Source organism: Ascaphus truei, chromosome 8 (genome assembly GCF_040206685.1).
Source record: "Ascaphus truei isolate aAscTru1 chromosome 8, aAscTru1.hap1, whole genome shotgun sequence".
NCBI lineage: Eukaryota > Metazoa > Chordata > Amphibia > Anura > Ascaphidae > Ascaphus > Ascaphus truei.
Genome location: NC_134490.1, coordinates 9,708,779 through 9,728,429, shown reverse-complemented (window position 1 = coordinate 9,728,429; position 19,651 = coordinate 9,708,779). Strand labels below are relative to the sequence as shown.

The following is a 19,651-nucleotide window of genomic DNA, read 5'->3' as shown; positions in this document are numbered from 1 at the left end:
GTATCCATGCACGCCCTTTCTCAGTTACATTAAAGGTATTTGGCTTCCAATGTCAAATCTTTACTTCCATTAGTTCATGTAGTAGGTGAGAGAGTTAGCAGTGCCCGCTGTGGCGGACACTGCAGGGACAAGAGCCGCCCCTCAATGGGGCCGGGGCTGCTGCGAGGGGGGGTGGGGGGGTTGCTGCGTTGCGCGGTGAGTTTTTCCAGCCTGCAAGATTGGCACTATTGTAGTTTAATGAATAGCCTGTGTAATCCTCTACTCAGTCCAAGGAGGATTCCCCATCTAAAATAAGATTATATTTGTGGTACATTTTATACATTAATCTGTTTATTTATTATTCCTACCTATAGCCCAGTGTCTGACTTAATTATGTCAAGTGTTAAAGAACATAATTAAACTGCGATGACTGATACTTATCATCTTCTTGATACAAATTCCTGTAATCAGATTTAATATCACTCACTTGTTCAGCCCACATGGCTTGTACAAATATGTTTGTGCCTAAAGGGCAGACTTACATATACTTCAGCAGGTGTTCTGTGCATTGCACAAGGACGATTCCATCAAAGGGAGAGTGTTCACAAATAGTACCACATACTCCATCTCTTCCCACGACAAACTGAAAGGGGAAAAAGACATGCATTTAATGCCCGGCTTAGATATTCTTAGACAAAGTGACTGATCACTTAAAGAATGTGGCCCATATTTACTAATCGGTGCTATATCATAAGACACCTTCCTGCTCAGAAAGATAGCTTATGGCCCATGTAGGTGAATAGGTGGTAAGGTGTCTTGTGAGTGCTGGAAGGTTTCTTATGGCACACAGTAGGACTGCTTAGAAGAAATTACTCTGTGTGCTTCACAATTTAAAGAAATCATATTAATTTAGCCATTTAGTACAGTATTTGACTGCTGTTGCCCCACTTTGGGACTACTATATCATTTAATGGGTTAACTGTGTGGGCTCAGTCAGGTTTCTACCCTCCCCATCAGGTGATATAGGATGACTATGCAGAAGGGATTGCCACTCCTCAGTATGTCTTGTGACAAGTGATATCACTATAGGGAGATAGAAGGATATATATTTCTCCACCCAAAGTTTTAGAAAAAGGTACCTCAGAGTTCTACTGTGGTTATCACTGTTAGTCCTGTATACAGGTGTTTGTGTATTAAGAAGTGTTCCGTCACCGTTTGTTGTTTTCAGTTAGGGAACGTGCCCTTTGAGTAAGTGCTAGTAGTAATGGTCCCAGATTCTTCTCACAGTTGAACAGGAGGAAGCATGCGTAAAGTAAGGAGGTCTCAGTGTTAGGAACTCCGGAGTATGTTTGGATCGGCCCAACCAGAAGGTCCCTGGTGCCATCCTGATCAGATAGGCATGAAAGAAATATGTGGTACCCAGTAGCAGGATAAATACCAGAGGCCAGAGTGTATTCCATGGAGGTCCATTTAATATGGGGCAAGCCAAGTACCTCACTAGCGTAGCAGTGAGAGCTACAAAGGGGATGAAGTTCAGAGTATTATGTTTTGCAATGAGTTTCTGTCAAGCGTAATGTATGTCAATACCTGTGGAGCCTTATAGACGGATGTCTATTTATGTTTTACAAACGTACCTGGCGCCCATCCTATTTCTATCTGCTTATTCATGCCCAGCCTGCACCTACCAAGCACCCTGGGAAAGGTATGAGAGACTGAGCCCAGCCTGCGCCTACCCAGCACCCTGGGAAAGGTATGAGAGACTGAGCCCAGCCTGCACCTACCCAGCACCCTGGGAAAGGTATGAGAGACTGAGCCCAGCCTGCGCCTACCTAGCACCCTAGGGAAAGTATGAGAGACTGAGCCCAGCCTGCACCTACACAGCACCCTGGGAAAGGTATGAGACACTGAGACCAGCCTGCACCTACTCAGCACCCTGGGAAAGGTATGAGAGACTGAGCCCAGCCTGCGCCTACCCAGCACCCTGGGAAAGGTATGAGAGACTGAGTAACACAATGTATGTAGTCAATCTGATGTAACCTCCCTTGGAGCCAGGTAAAGAGGGTTACACTGAATTCCTATATTTTCCTATATTTTCTCTATCATCAAATGTACGTATGTTAAATGTATTAAACAAAAGTTGCAAGAAACGAAGCATATAATTTAACATAGTGAGCTGATGAATAAAATGTGTGGGTGTTCGCTTCTACCTAAGAGTGAAGATTGATGTTATACAGTAGGTACAATTCAGAGTATGCCTTTTATATAGTCTCATTGTCTGATGATGGAAAAATATACCCTAAATTAGTGATACTGTGTTTCACCTCTCAGCTTCTATGAAACATAATCATAACTATTTATACACAGAATCCCCCCTGATAACCTGGAATTTACCTTGTGTTTTTAACCCACTGATGTTCAGTGCCACCTTGATTTAGAATTGTTCAGATTTAAAAGATCACATTAGGAAATATAACAACTTACATGGAAGCACGAGGAACATTTTTAATTAACAAATGTTACCACCATGTTTTCATCAACCCCTCTTCCCCCCACTCGAAACTTGTCAGACGCATCAACATAAATGAATCATTGTTTGATATATATGCCAATGTTGGTTCAGTTTTGAGCTGATGTTTATTTTCGATTGGGAAGGAATGTTTGTATCTGTTTCATTGGATGTTGGACATGGTTTTCCATTGGTGCATCATACAGTACTCGGGTGAATTAAGAAGACAAACATGAAACATGAATATATTACTAACTTCCTCTGTCAGATTGGCCAAAATCCAAGCAAAAGAAAGGTCCAAAGAGATCCCAATTGTTGACTTTAGAGCTGAAGATGGTTGATGTAAACAGATGGATGGGATATTATATATCAAGGTCCCAAATACAACTGGGAAAGTTTGCTTCTATTGAGATGTTTTTCTGGTGCTACTTGTTTTCACTGTTTGCACCCATTTAGCAGTTGGGAGAGATGGACAACATTTAAGCTAAAATGGGCATACATTGCAAGTAGCAGTTAATCATTGAGATGATGTAAAGAGAATGTGTGTCGAATTCATTTGAAGCTCCCACTGTAAAATAGTGCAAAAAATGGTTTTATTGTCCCCTATTAAATAAATTGTTCAAAAGCAAAATATTTGCTTGGATTTGTAGGTGAACCAAGTGTCATACCGTCTTTATCAGCTCACCAGATATCAGTAATGATTCATGCTTATAAGTTACAGTCGATTGACAGGTGAACCCATTCTTACAGGAAGACAACTTATTTCTCTGCGTGACAACGAGACCTGTTTGCATTCTTCACATACACCATCATTGCTTGTTTCAGGCAAGTCACAATTGCACAATGAAAAAGGCGACTGATTTTACCTGCATGGGTTTGTCGTACCATCGATTTGCTCCATTTTTATCATAGCCGCCCCCATGTAGAAGCTGCTGGGCCCTGTTGGTATCATTGAGTTCCATTCCCGTTGGTGCATCCAAACAGACCAGGCACATGCATCGTTCAATCATATCTAAAGAGTCGCGGTTGGTGGAGTCTGTGGGTGTAAATGTGGTAGACCAGTCTGAGCAGAGAGTATGGAAGTAGCACAAGTTAAGAAACCTTGAAGTAAATCAATATGGGTGGTGTCTATAGGAGGCAATTTGTTGACATATGGATTTATGTATTTCAAACTTTTTCAAAATTTTCAAACGCGCTACTCACCAAGAAAACTCAGTACTAGAGCGGGTGTAGGAACTTAGGGAGAACACCCATCCCACACCTACAAATGGGACATACCAAAAGATATAGGGGAAACAACGAGGAAGACCAACAAAGGGCAGAAAACACGAACGGGAGCAGGAAAGATGGCCGCCATTGTATTAGGGTCTGTTTGCCATGCTTTATTTAAAGAGGAAGGTTTTAATTCCTTTCTTCATGGAAGTAATTCTTCCTGATGTCTTAAAGCTGCAGGGTGCTTATTCCACAGTCTTGGGGCGGTCTTTGCAAAAGCTCTCCCACCTGCTTTATTGACCTTAAACCGAGGCTCAATGAGCTGAGGGGCGATGTCAGACCTGAGGGCCCGATTGAGGGTGTTACTGATCAGGCAGTGGGGTGAGACCATGGATATGATCAAGATCTTAAAAAACAAACAAAGTTACAGTTCCTGTGTTATTACAGCCTTCTTATTTTTATTTTCTGATATTATCAAACGTCTTAACATCAAATGGGGTTTATGCCTCAAAATGTCTAAGTTGCAAAAATGGTACAAAAACAACGGAAAATGTATCAAAGAAAAAAAAGTTTTCTACTTTGATCAATCTTGTGCCTTCGTTTACACCAATTTACAGGTGTGGACTCTGATAAATAATCTTTATATCAATATATCAACATTGTTTATCTTTAAAAATGAATATAGGATGCTAGTGTCTGTCTCCCACATTCTGATATGAAGGAATTCAGCCGCTGAAAGCACAATGATGTTAGTTAAAGACACATGACACGTTAGGTATATATTTGACTCCAATGTATGATGTTTCATAGATTTTTTTTTGTTGCATTGGAAGCAACATATTTTATTATTAACTAGCTGAGAGACCCGGCGTTGCCCGGGATGTAATGTTCACGTTCCTCTCTCTCTCCTCCCCCCTCTCTCTGTTTGTCCCCCATTCACATCAATCCAGTCCCTCCCCCTCCCTCCCTCCTTTACAGCTTCATGTAGCGTGTGTGCGTCAGTCACTGTGTGTTTGCTCGCGCGTCAGTGAGTCTGAGGCAGAAACACAAACACACACAGACTGACTGACGCACACACAGTCAGTGTGTGCCTCAGTCAGTGTGTGCGTGTGTGTGTGCGTCAGTCAGGGTTTGTGTGCGCGTCAGTCAGTGTGTGCGTGCGTGCGGCAGTCAGTCAGTGTGTGTGCGCGGGGCGTCAAAGGCAGGGGGGGGCGTCAAAGGCAGGGGGGGGGCGTCAAAGGGAGGGGGGGCATCAAAGGCAGGGGGGGGCGTGTCAAAGGTAGGGGGGGGGCGTGTCAAAGGCAGGGGGGGTGTCAAAGGCAGGGGGGGCATCAAAGGCAGGGGGGGGGGCGACTCAAAGGCATGGATTCCTCCCCCTGCATTTCCTGCAGTGGACAGGAAGGGGGGGCAGTGGACAGGAGGGGGGGGCAGTGGACAGGAGGGGGGGGCAGTGGACAGGAGGGGGGGGGCAGTGGACAGGAGGGGGGGGGCAGTGGACAGGAGGGGGGGGGCAGTGGACAGGAGGGGGGGGGGCAGTGGACAGGAGGGGGGGGCAGTGGACAGGAGGGGGGGGCAGTGGACAGGAGGGGGGGGCAGTGGACAGGAGGGGGGGGCAGTGGACAGGAGGGGGGGGCAGTGGACAGGAGGGGGGGGCAGTGGACAGGAGGGGGGGGGCAGTGGACAGGAGGGGGGGCAGTGGACAGGAGGGGGGGGCAGTGGACAGGAGGGGGGGGCAGTGGACAGGAGGGGGGGGGCAGTGGACAGGAGGGGGGGGCAGTGGATAGGAGGGGGGGCAGTGGATAGGAGGGGGGGGGGCAGTGGACAGGAGGGGGGGGGCAGTGGACAGGAGGGGGGGCAGTGGACAGTGACACACACACACACACACACACCTCAGTTGATGCGCCCTTTCTCAGTTCCGTTTGGCGCCGGAGGTGGGGGAGCGACACCTACCTGTACTTCCGGCCGCCGCCATCGTCTGACTCGGCGCCGCGAGGAAGGGGGTCCGCCATCTTACGCGCCGCGTGGCAGCTGCGGGAAGCGAGGTGATTTGGAGCGGGGAGGGGGGAGAGGTGATTTGGAGCGGGGAGAGGTGATTTGGAGCGGTGAGGGGGGAGAGGTGATTTGGAGCGGTGAGGGGGGAGAGGTGATGCCGCTGGGGAGGGGGAGAGGTGATTTGGAGCGGGGAGGGGGAGAGGTGATGCCGCTGGGGAGGGGGAGAGGTGATGCCGCTGGGGAGGGGGAGAGGTGATGCCGCTGGGGAGGGGGAAGAGGTGATTTGGAGCGGGGAGAGGTGATTTGGAGCGGGGAGAGGTGATTTGGAGCGGGGAGAGGTGATTTGGAGCGGGGAGGGGGAGAGGTGATTTGGAGCGGTGAGGGGGGAGAGGTGATTTGGAGCGGGGAGGGGGAGAGGTTATTTGGAGCGGTGAGGGGGGAGAGGTGATTTGTAGCGGGGAGGGGGAGAGGTAATTTGGAGCGGGGAGGGGGAGAGGTGATTTGGAGCGGGGAGGGGGGAGAGGTGATTTGGAGCGGGGAGGGGGGAGAGGTGATTTGGAGCGGGGAGGGGGAGAGGTGATGCCGCTGGGGAGGGGGGAGAGGTGATTTGGGGAGGGGGGAGAGGTGATTTGGAGCGGGGAGGGGGAGAGGTGATGCCGCTGGGGAGGGGGGAGAGGTGATTTGGAGAGGGGAGAGAGGTGATTTGGAGGGGGGAGGGGGAGAGGTGTGTGTGTGTGTGAGTGTGTGTGTGAGTGTGTGTGTGTGTGTGTGTTTTTTTTTTTTTTTTGGACCTTTGGCCCGTCACTCCGCCTCAGGCCAATGAGAGGTGTGGGGGGCGGGCCAAGGGGGTGGTGTGAGTGTGTGAGGCCAATGAGAGGTGTGCGGGGGCGGGCGGGCCAAGGGACCAATGAGATTGCCGCTAGGGACACCGGACATCCAGGCAGGCAGGCAAACATACAGTGATTTCACTAATATAGTATAAGATATGGCAGGGAAGTAAATTAGAGCTGTCATGTCAAACATCTTAGAATAAAACATAAAGGTCCAGATTTGCTAAGCAGAGCTAAGTATTAAGGTCCGTCACTGAGAATTCAAATGAATGGCTTGGCACCACTTCCTAAATGTTGGTGAATGGGATCAAGGACATTTGGTCGCAGACGTTTTCCATCACTCACCTCGCCGCCGGCATTTAGCCGACACTAACCTGGCCGCAGGGACATCTTTCCACCGGCTGCTTTGCTGCAAAGGTTAGCCCCTTACCTTACCCTAACCCTGTAATCTTAACCCCTAATACTAACGCTAACCCCAACCCTAAAATCTTAACCCCTTACCCTAATACCCCTTACCCTTATCCCCTTACCCTAATACCCCTTATCCTAAGCCCCTTATCCTAAGCCCCTTATCCTTATCCCCTACCCTAAAAGCCTTAACCCCTTACCCTAATACCCCTTATCCTAAGCCCCTTAACCTTATCCCCTACCCTAAAATCCTTAACCCTTTACCCTAATACCCTTTATCCTAAGCCCCTTATCCTAATACCCTACCCTAAAAACCTAACCCTTACCTTAAAACCTCTATCATTAACCTCCTACCCTAACCGATAAAACCTCTTACATTCATTTACCTTATTGGCGAAACGGCCGGTTGCTGGGCCTCCAGTGGCAGAGCGTCCAGTGGCAGAGCGTCCAATGGCGGAGCGGCTGCGGCCAAAGTTCCATTAGAGATTAGTTAATGGTGAGATGGCCACGGCCAAATGTCTGATCCCGTGTAAATGGCGCCATAAATGACGAGGATGATGGTGGACGTACATAATTAAAACCTTTCTATCAAATGCTGTCTTATTTATGTCTTTTATCCTTACTTCACCCCCAGTTCCAACAGATAATTTGGGCATTTTGCTGCCAACTGCACCTCCTGCTGTGATACCCACTTTATTCGTCGTCCCGTTTGAATGACTGACTTTACACGTTAATCCAATCCCATTTATTATGAAATCAATTTTATGTACAGCCCAATAAATAATTAGGGTCTGTAATCATTAATGTTTTAATGAATTAACCCTTTTGCTTCCTGTGGGGCACCACACACCAGCTTATATCAGCTGTTTTTTATACAGTATATATGACTGTATCTGTTTGTATCTAAGACGAAGCCTATAGTTGGATATGCAAAATCACATTATAGTGAGTGTGTACCTGAGCCAAATGATTACTTTCCGTCTGAACTCAAAACCTAATTGCTGTTGCTACATATGTCAAAAACAATTAAGTTAAGGTCTGTGCTCTCTAAACCCTCTTCAGTAATACTTTGTAGCACTAACCGTAAGCTTTCATGACATTCATCTTACTGAACAATTCAGCCACTCTTTGCCATAAAGCAGTTCTGCTATACAGAATGTTTCCACATCCAAACCAGACAAAAACTTAAGACAGAATGTATATGCACAGACACTCTATACAACACCACAAAGAAGGAAGATACTGCTCACCTGTGGGACATCATTTCTCACAACCAGATCATTCCATAAATGATTTAAAAATCAAATTCCTCAATGGAATGTTTAAACGCACCCAAGAACGGAAAACATTTGAACTCAGAATGATAAGACTCTTTGACACCAAAACAAGAGGACTTAATATGGATATGGGGTTTCTCACACACTATCAGAATTGTTTGTAATTATTCTGCCTGCCTCTCTGCCAATGTTCTTATCCCCACCTCTCCTCCCCCAACCCACCCCCCAGCATCCCCTTTCCCCCATGTTGTGCCTTGTCACCGTTTTATTACCCTTCCAATATCTTCAGACATCCCCTTCTCACCCCACTTTATCTACATCTGTTCCCCTCCCCCCCCCCCCCCCCGCTTTCCTAACCTCAGTTTTAGCCATAGATTCCTTTGTAAACCAGTATTGCTGATCTGTGGAAGAGAGGAGAACTCTCGAAAGCTTGTCCTATGACATAAATTGTTAGTCCAAATAAAAAAGGTATCACCTAATACTGAAGAACTCATTTATTCTGCACTATCGCAACTGGACTAACACGGCTATTTCTGGTATATATATATATATATACCAAAGTGTATATATGCACACAAAATGCACACAAAGGGTTAATATATGCACTATTTATCGTATAATATATATATTTTTTAGACGTATATATATGTATACATGCATATATATAGTGTGTGTATATATTTAAATGTGAGTATGTGTATATATAGAAAAAATATATTAAATATAATATTAATTTAATAATCCAGATTAAAAAAATAGAGAAATGTATTTAATATCTATTAAATAAGGTATAACTAAAGTGGATTTTTATGTAATCAATTAACATTTCCTTAAATGGAAAGGGGCCTTCTAAATATTAATTGAATTATATTCCACTCGATTAAATATATATTTATCTATTTTTTATATATATAGAATGATTAAATTTGCATATTGTACCATACTCCAAAACCACGGCACTTTAGGCAAAACTGAAACCAAAAAACTGTTTTAGAGGCAGAACCAAAACATTGGGTCAAGAGAGCGTCTCTAATCCCTCCTCCTAAAGAAGTATATGAATAGCACTGTGGATATTCTGAACACGATACATAAAGCTTGGCCCCCTGCAGACGCACTTACCAGAACTCCCTCCTACTGTCTCTGTACGTTCTACCTACCAATTAGACTGTAAGCTCCTCGGGGCAGGGACTCCTCTTCCGAAATGTTACTTTTATGTCTAAAGCACTTATTCCCATGATCTGTTATTTATATTATCTGTTATTTATTTGATTACCACATGTATTACTACTGTGACGCGCTGTGTACATTAATGGCGCTATATAAATAAAGACATACAATACAATACTTTGCATATTAAATACATAAATAAAAGGAGGGGGAAAAAGTAACAAGCATACAGTATTATTTGCATACATGTAAAGTTCGAATTTACATTATCCCTGAGGAAGCCGGATATTGTTAAGCTTATCGAGAAAGAACATCTGCAAAATAGAAAATTGGAATGAGAGGCCAAACGAGCGTTAACGCTAGGAATAAACCATTAATGGTTATTTGAGATTAAAGTTTATATTCAAGTAGTGGGTCTTTCTTTGGAACACACAGTTGTGGTTGCAGATTGGGGAAGGAATTTAAAAGTCTTCTGAACATGAAAGCTGTGTTATGTTTGGGCAGAATAGAAACTTTCCAGTACAAGGTCCAATACCCAGGCCATATTTTTGTAATAGAATAAATCGTGGTTGCCTAACTAGATCAGCTCAATTTAGTAGGACGTGTTGAAATCCAGGAGCAATACAAGTATTAAAGTTGTTTTGCTTTGCGATTTTGTTTTTGCGTTTTTGCGAAAGTTCTGTTTGCTCGATAATGCACAGAAATGCAACAGAATATATTGACACATTTTTGCCCTGCTTTGCGCACTTCATCAGACATGTCTAAAAAATTCCCAAGGTGGGGCAGAAGATATTTGCGTGGAATTCTCATTACCCCTTTAGCTGCATTTTTGTACCGGATCAGAACATTTATCTTGTAAAAGCGTATTCCAGTGAAAAGAAAAAGTGTTTCAGCGCAAAGTTTATTTCAAGTGCAAGTGATAATAGTGACCTAAATTGGTGATAAAATTTAAAAGGGAAAAGTAAAATCCAACCCATAAATGTGAGGTGCTGCTCCAAAAAAACCTTTCCAGGGTCACAACTCATAGTTTTAAACTAAAAAGGAGCGCAGCTCTTGTGAGAATATGTGAAATCAGAAAAATAACACAAAATAGTGCAACACAGACCAGTAAACCAGCGTCAAATGCACTCACACACTCGAAATTCTTTTCAGCATTGGGAACCGACAATGGACTATATGGTGATGATCTGGGAATAGGCACGGAGAATACTCAGAGAGTAACTCCAGGGTGTTTCAGGTATGAAAAAAATAGAATGCCGACATAGAGTAATTCTATAAAAACACTTAGAGGCCTATGCTATAAGCGTTCATAAAACAAATCGCCGGGCCATTTAAATTTCCATTTTTTGAGTGTTGCTATCACGGTATTCAGAAAGCCTTGATTACCTGTGATAGCAAAATAACCAAAACGGGCGAGTAGTCTGCGACGTGATGATTGCCTCTCTGAAAAGGCCTCATCTGGGGATTTCTTTCAGCTGAAGAGAGAGCTGTCTCTCCCTAAATTAATGTTTAAAAAAAAAAAAAATCTTATTACTAGTGTATGTGAGCAAGGGGTCTTCGGAGCAGAACCACCATTGATTTCATGTCCGGGGACCCCCTGCTTCCCAAGAAACAGGCCCCGTTATGGGGTGCCGGTATCTCCTATGCATTTTATTCCTACGGTCACGAGACGCGGGACATTGAAATGCTTAGGAGATACCAGCACCCCATAATGGGGCCTGCATCTCGAGAAGCACGGGGTCCCCGAGCCTCAAATCAACAAACTTCTGCTCTGGAGACCCCTGCTCATGTACACTAGTAATAAAATTCATATTAAAACAGCTGCTACCCACAATAAACATTAAAAATACAACAACAATAATACCCACCTCCTCTACCACCACATGATTGATACCAGAGGCCGCAGGTGTCCGGGGGTCTTCAGGTGGTCCCCGCTGGTGTCTGTGGGCCCTTGGGTGGTCCCCGTGGGTGTCCGGGGTCCTCAGGTGGTCCCTGCAGGTGGTCCCTGCAGGTGGTCCCTGCAGGTGGTCCCTGCAGGTGTCTGTGGGCCCTCGGGTGGTCCATGTGGGTGTCTGGCGGTCCCCAAGTGGTCCCTGTGGGTGTCTGGGGGCCCTCTGGTGGTCCCCCCGTGTCTCCTCTGGCCTGCAGTACCAATCCTGTGGCAAAAATTATTTTTGCTAATATTTAAATAAATACACCCCGTCCTCCCCCCTCAACACATACAGTACAGTAATTGGCAAAATAACTATTATCCAGATATGGATAATAGCTTATTTGCCCATTATTAAATACAACATTAGCCAGCCAGCATAAATAAAGTAAATAAAACTTTTTACTTACCCCTGCTATTATGAAGGGTGTTCTCATCAGCATACTCCAGGTCCATGTCCTCCATTGCCAGAAAGAATACAAGAAAAAATACAATCTAATGGCTCCTAACCGCTTAATCACCTTAGCGGTTAATAGCCGCAATTGTAATTAAGGGGTTAACCCACTCTCCCCCGCTAACCACCCACTCTGGGACCACTATACCCAACCTCTACCCATTGATTGGCATAGTGGTACATCATACCCATATAAAATGGGCATGATAAGCCACTATAACAGTCAATGGTCACCCTAATCAAAGCGCATGAAGGCCCAAAATACACAATAATAAAAGATATAGACAAGCACCTAAACACCCCAATTCAAGAAATAAAAGCTCTAGCCAAACAATTAAATAAATAAAAGCACTAGCCAACCAATCAATTAAATAAATAACTCTAGCCAACCAATCAATTCAATAAATAAAAGCACTAACCAACAAAACAACGAATTCACTTTAAACTCTAGCCGACAAAACAATTCTTGAATTTAAAAAACTAGCCAACAAATCAATTAAGTAATAAAACCACTATGCAACACATCAATTAAAACCAGTAGCCAACAAAATATAATTAAATAAAAACGCTAAACAATCGGAAAATCAAATAAAAACAAGCCACCCAAATTAAAAACAATTTAAGCCAAACAATGAACAGAAAAAGAAAAAACAACAATCAATAGAAAAAAAGCATTTGCCAAAAAATGCATTGGCTGTTACTATATTTCTCTGTACCCTAAACAGGCACAGATTAATACATTATCAGTCAATGGGCAATGAAAAAAGAAAAAAAGAAAATACAATAAAAAAACCTGAAAAAAATAAAATTACATACATTCAATATTTTTCTTACCTTTAGAAGCGTTGACCCTCCGAATCCTGGCGTTTCTGCAAGTTCTTGTACCGCGACATCAAAGTCAATCCAACGCCATCCACCTTAAAGATCCGGTACAGGTAAAATTCTTCTTTCTTCTTTCTTTTATCTTCTATCACCTTCTTCTATCTTCTTCTGTCATTATTTCTTTATTTTCTTTAATGTTCTATCTTCTATCTTTATCTGTCAATCCAACCCCATGGAAAGTCCCAACGGATGTTGTCTCATTGTCTTCTTCCTGTTAAATGAGGCATCCAGGCCTTATATATGGCCTTTGATGTCACATTTTCAGGTCAGATGGTTCAGCTCCAATCTGATGTATCATGTGCCCGCCTCTTTTTTTTTTTTTTTTTTTTTTTTTTTAAGGCTGTGATGTCATCTCCAAGGGAGGTATGTCACATCCTTAAAACCACATGGCTATATTTATTTATAAAATATTTTACCAGGAAGTAATACATTGACAGTTACCTCTCGTTTTCAAGTATGTCAATCCCATTGTTTGCAGTACCATGTGATTGGTCACATTAGTTCAAAAGGATGTGGTGTCATCTCTTAAAGTGATGTACCACTATGTAAATCAATGGGTAGAGGGTGGGTATAGTGGTCCCATGGTGGTTGGTTAGGCCTTCCGGGTGGGTAGCGGGGGAGGGTGTGTTAACCTCTTAATTACTTAATTACTATTACTTATTAGCGGTTATTAACTAAAGAGGTTAGGGGCCATTAGATTGTATTTTTTGTATTCTTTCTGGTAATGGAAGACATGGACCTGGAGTATGCTGATGAGGATGCCCTTCATGATGGCAGGGGTAAGTAGAAAGTTTTATTTACTTTTTTTATGCTGGCTGGCTAATGTTTAATTTAATAATGGGCAAATGAGCTATTATCCATATCACCACCAAAAGGGCCCCCGGAAAACCGCTGGGACCACCTGAGGACACCCCGAAACCCACGGGGACCACCCGAGGGCCAACAGACACCCGCATGGACCATCTGAGGAACACCGGACACCCACAGGGACCACCCGAGGGCCCACAGACACCCGCGTGGACCATCTGAGGACCCCCGGACACCCACGGGGCCACCCGAGGGCCCACAAACACCCACAGACACCCCCTGAGGACCCCCGGACACCTGCAGGGACCACCTGAGGGGCCACAGACACCCATGGGGCCACCTGACGACCCCCTGACAACCGCGGCTTCTGGTATCAATCATGTGGGGGTAGAGGAGGTGGGAATTAGTGTTTACTGTGAGTAGCGGGGCTGGGTGAAGGGGGGATTTGGCCCTTGGTGTGTAGGGGAGGGATTAACCCTTTCATTGCCTTAGCGGTTAGCCGCTAAAGCAATGAAGTTGCCAGTAAATGCATTTTTATTGCATGTGATTCATGCCGGCGTTCTCTGGTGCTGATGTTAATGGGTATCAGCTCCGGAGACTCTCGGCATCAATCCGATGCAGAAAAAAAGCATTTTTTTCCCCTAAGTCCCGCCTCGCCTCTTCTCACCAGGTTCTCACCACCTTCACGCCAACTTTTCCTGGCTTGAGGATTTTGGGAGAAACTCGCCATTCTAGAGCCGCGATAGGCCTCGGTAACCTAATCGGGGTTACTAGAATTTCACGAGTTTCAGAATCTGCCGATAAGCGGCTTATCGCCGCTCACCCGGCAATTTTTTTTTTTGAAGGCTCAAAATTTTGGCGATTCAGTCTTTTATCGCCCACTTATCATCGCTTACAGAATCATAGTAGGCATTTTGGCCGATAAGTGCTCGATAAGTGGCTTGTGAATGCTTACAGCATAGGCTCCTTTATATAAATAAGAAAGATAAAATCAAGGTACTCACAAATTGTACATTGATAAAGAACGTTGTGAGCTCACACGTTGTGAGCTCACAAGTTCCAGCAGCAAGAACACAAACTCCCCACTCAGCCACCTCCACGTGGAGTCCGTCTAGTCCTTTCTTGGGCCATCCTCGGGGTACAAGCTGGGCAATGTCCTCTGAGGCTCAATTGAATAACGCAAATCGCCCTAAGCTTTTTACCGGGCACCCGGCTTCCCCAGGGGCTCATTTGTTGCCGAGTGGGGAGACTGTTTGTGTTCTTGATGCTGGAATCTGTGGGATCACAATGCTCTCTATCAACGTACAATTTGTGAGTACATGGATTTGATCTTTCTTACTTATATGAAGAGTTTTTATAGAATTACGCTATGTTGGCATTCTATCTTTCTCATACCCGAACCACCCTTGAGTTACTCTCTGATCCTTGCCTGTACCCAGAGCATCCCCATATAGTCCACTGTTGATTCCCAATGCTGAAAAGAATTTGGAGTGCGCGAGTGCATTTGACGCTGGTTTACTGGTCTTATACGATTTTTTTTATATACTGTGTTTCACTATTTTGTGTTATTTTTCTCTTCTCACATATTCTCACGAGAGCTGCGCACCTCGTCTGTTCTAAAAAGCGTGTCTCAACCTGGTTGTTTTGAATTATTCTATGGTGATTAAAAAAAAACAAAGCAAAAAACCCCACAGGTGCCTCTAACCTTTCATTAGAATCTCCCTCGCCTGCGCCCACTCGGACCTTCCATCGGATGTCAATAAACCAATTGGCGGAAGCCTCTTCTCTTCATTCCCTGCCATTCTAACGATCTTCCACAGTTGGGTGAACAGATCCCGCTCGCTGAGACGACGGAAGTTAATGACCACGTCCAGAACAAAGAACTGTAGCAGAAAAGATGAAACTGTTACATAAAGTACAAATGCATAGCCAATGTGTGCTGTTCAATGTACAGTAGAATATTTATCTGGAATCACATTCTTTACTTAAGTCTTCTAGCTGCAAACCTGGGGCAGAACCAATGCTAAAAAAACACCATCAAAGGAAATGAATCACATTGAAAACAATTGACCTTGTTTCTTTTGATTAATCTGGGGAAAATATTTTGTGCTGGCTTTGCTACAGATTTTCAGTTGGAAGACTTCAGTAAATAACCCTATACTGTATGTTGAAGTTGTAATACCTTTTAATTAGGGATTGGAAAAAATGGGTGTGTAAAATGAGAATCTCTCAGAACCTTGCATTCCAAAATCTAATACAAAAGCCTTAAGAGTTTTTAGAACCCAAACCCCAGTGTTATTTAGAACCAAAACCAGAACACCAGGCCAAATGCCCATCTGAAGTTACCACTGGAGTTGAAAACATGGGATGTTTGTTGCCATATTTTAAACATTATTTTAAGTTTCGTAGTTATATATTTTTTAGTTTCCTAATTGTTTTTATGATTTTATATTTATTTTAAGCATTTTTTATGTTTTGTGATGCTATTTTAACATTTTCCAGCTTATTATGATTTTTTCTCCATAGTTTGCTAAAGATTTAAAACCAAAACCAAACACATTTTGGCAAAGCCAGAATCAAAACCAAAACAGAATTATTTATTTAGAACCAAAAACAAAACACAAGTGGAAGTGCCCCCCCAAATAATAATTTCTTCTAGACATTGTTGTGCATGAACTTTTTTTTATATACTGTATGTAGAAGAAAGTTGTAATAGCGTAAAAGATTTTGGACACCTACCTATCTTTTACGACACTCAAATACCATTTCCCAGGACCTATTAAGCTATTAGATATTCAAATATATTGAAATATTTGCAATGACACACAAAGAAGAACTTGCAATCTAATTGTTTTGTATCTTAGATACAGTGATATAAGGGGACTTTCTGAGCAAGCACACTCAGCCACCAGTCAATCTCCCTACTTTGCATGTCTATCTCATATAATGCTGGCACATACCGGTGTCCTCAGATAAACCCGATATTCTCAGATAAACCTCGGATTCTCGGAGACCTGGCACCTTGGTTCCAATATGCTGGAATATCTCCATATTTAGGCTTATCGATATTTTGGATACTATGATATTGAAAATGTTGGATGTGACACTTTCTCCTAAATGTAGGTTCAAATGCTTTATCCCCCCTTCCCTCCCTTTATCCTTCCCCAAATGTATAGCTGTACCCCTCTTTTTCTTTTGCTGTACCCCCCAGTAAAGGCCCAAATGTTAATAAGATACAAGTAACAAAAAAAACCACAGAATCCGTCAGATCCCAGCACAAGATTGAGCGTCTGCTGATTTATTCTAATGAGTTTATAACACGAAATCAAACATTTTTACATGCTTTCCTATGTTCGAACATTCCAGGTAAGCCAAGAGATAAAGACGAGAATGGAGGTGTCCCTTAACGCAAAGCCTCGGGGTTACATTCAGTTGAGAAAATATACACATGAAAACAAAATAGTATACATATATAAAAAAAATTCTACTCTACAGATGAGCCCAGACTTACTGTTTTCGATGCCACGATCGAGTGCAGCCACGCTCACTCGTGGCCCAGAAAATGGAAAGCGGCCCTGGAGGATTAAATCAGCGGGGGTCTCTGCTTCTGAATGGGACCACCTCAGCATTAAATCTACCACGCCTGCCACGAGAATTTAACAGCTGCACAGAGGAGTCCAAGAGAGAAGCTGTCTCTCTCTGTGTCTGCCTGAGCAGCTCTTACAGCAATCCAATGTTTGTTATTTCATTTTTTTCATACTGAATTGAAGCAGGGGGTCTCCAGAGCTGAACCACATTCATTTCAGGTCCGGGGACCCCCTGATTCTGGAGATAGGGGTGCCGGTATCTCTCTACAAGTTTAAAGGTCTTGGTCACATGGGCCAATAGGAAGCTGTGAGATATAAACTTGCAGGATATTCCATCACTCCCATCGGAGACCTGTATCTCCGGAGGTAGGGGGTTCCCAGAGCTGATATTAAGGGGGTTCAGCTCTGGAGACCCCCTGCTTCATTACCCGTGTAAAAAATAATAATAAAAAGCTCATCAATTGTTTGTAAGAGCTGCGCGGGGAGACACGGAGAGAGTCTGCTGCGGGGCTCCTACTTTAATCCTCATGGGCCACAACCGGGCCGCAAAATGTACTGTATTCGGGGCCCCGTATTGTGGCATGTTGGTCCGTGGCACAGAAAACAGTAAGTCTGGACCCATCTGTATGTACATGTCTGTTTGTGGCATGTATGTCATGTAAAGACTGAATAATTCCTTACATTGCTTGTGTCTTTTATAATCGTTTTAGAATATTTTGTCTTGTTTTACAGTTTGATCATGTTACCGCCCCCAATCATCACAAGATAGTAACCTGCACACCTGGTTGTTACACGCAACAATGACATGCTCCGGTTCTGGCATAACACTGCTTTCCTGGGCCACCAGTGTATCTTTTGTGTGTCCCGGCAGCCGGTAGGTAGAAAATAAACCATAGTATTGCTTCATACACAGAGGGTGTCCAGACAGCTGACCACGGGCATAGTCTACAGGCAGCGCATGCCTACAGGAGATAACAAAAGCATTGGGTTAGAAATGTAAGTTGCAGGTAGGTGCATTGTCTAGAAATAACAGGGTCAGACGTTAGCTCAAAAATGTCTAGACAATGCACCCACCTGCAACCTACACCCAGTTGTAAAAAAAATTAGTTCCAAAGAACAATTCATCTTAATCCTATAGAACTGGCTTCTAGGTATGTTTCCCAGTTAAGGCAGTAACAGTAAATAGTTATTTACATGCCTTGACCAACCATGATCACAAGTGGTTTGGCAACATACCTAGAAGCCAGTTCTGTAGGATTAAGACTAATTGTTCTTCGGAAGTAGATTTTTTACAACAGGGTCAGACGTTAGTTGAACATTTTCTGGACAAGGGATTTGATAAGGAAGGGGTGTCCAGGACATTTGACCAAGCAAGGTTAGCAGATACGAAGTCTTTACTTGACAAGTCGAAATCCAAAAATTGTTCGACTAGAGCAAGATTATCACAGAGGCTGGAGAGGGTCATCGACTGAGCCACTGATTGAGCCACCTGTGCTGAAGCAGGGATATCCATAAAAGCTGGCCGGCTGGTGGCCCATGAGGACTATGAGACCCCTGTATTAAACAAACTCGCTTATCACCTTACATAAAAACATTCAGATTACATTTGTTTATCGGGGGGTAGCCTGCCTTTAACATTTTGTTTTTATAACATTGCTTTTCATTTAGTGTATTTTTAATAGGTTGTGTAAACATTCAAACTGTGCATATTTTTTTAAACTAACACGAAACCAAAAAAATAAGTTTGTGAATATTGTAAAATGAGATGTTTCTTAGTTAATATTGTGGATTTAGAAGCCAATACTTGCTACCTGTGTTATGAAATTGTTAACCATAAATAATACAGGACACAACATGTCCCTGTTGCTAAGGATGGCTGTTAAAATATCAGCATCAACATTTCAACTCTTTAATGGAAGAGACATGAAACGAATGACATGCTTCCAGCAAAGTGCTAGTCTCCACGTGGTTAATGACACCGGGCAGTTCAGGAAAACTGTCTCGCCTGTTCAGTGCTATTCTCTTTTTACATGTTAGAAATGCACATTTTCCCATGCTGTTTCCACATAAATTACACTTGCTCTTCGTCCATCAGTTGCTCATCTCCCCTTGGGTAAGTGTTCATCTGTGTCACATAAGCACACCAGGGGTATCACTGTCTAAAAGTCATGCAGGGGCAGCTCTAAGCTCTTAAGCCTACTTAACTTGAAGTATGTTTCTGCCAATATTAATATAGTGTAAAAGAATAATTACAAATCTAAAGCATTCTGCCACAAGAAACTGTACCAAATGCTTGTAGTTGTGCCAGTCCCTAAAGCATTCTAACTACTTCCAAAATCCAATAGGGATCCAACTAAATAGTATTCTATAGGACAGGAGTGGCCAACTCCAGTCCTCAAGGGCGACCAACATGTCAGGTTTTAAGGATATCCCTGCTTCAGGACAGGTGGCTCAGTCATTGACTGGGCCACTGTTTCATCCACCTGTGCTGAAGCAGGGATAAACCTGACCCTTTGGTGGACCTTGAGGACTGGAGTTGGCCACTCCTGCTACAGTATATATCCTGTGTCTCCTTTATGGGAAATAAAACATAGAAAGCTGGAAGTTAATAATGATACTC

The 19,651-nt window shown here is 43.5% G+C and overlaps 1 protein-coding gene across 1 annotated transcript in view; it reads right to left on the bottom strand.

Annotated features, from left to right (window-relative positions):
- The window catches only part of CHAT (choline O-acetyltransferase), a 61,207-nt gene that overhangs the window by 20,447 nt on the left and 21,109 nt on the right, over nt 1-19,651 (bottom strand). Inside the window, exons 6-9 of the mRNA XM_075610474.1 lie at nt 17,813-17,993; nt 15,150-15,327; nt 3,352-3,521; nt 522-622 (exon numbers count right to left, since the gene is read on the bottom strand). Of these exons, the coding sequence (XP_075466589.1) occupies nt 522-622; nt 3,352-3,521; nt 15,150-15,327; nt 17,813-17,993 (630 nt within the window). The remainder of the gene's footprint in view (nt 1-521; nt 623-3,351; nt 3,522-15,149; nt 15,328-17,812; nt 17,994-19,651) is intronic.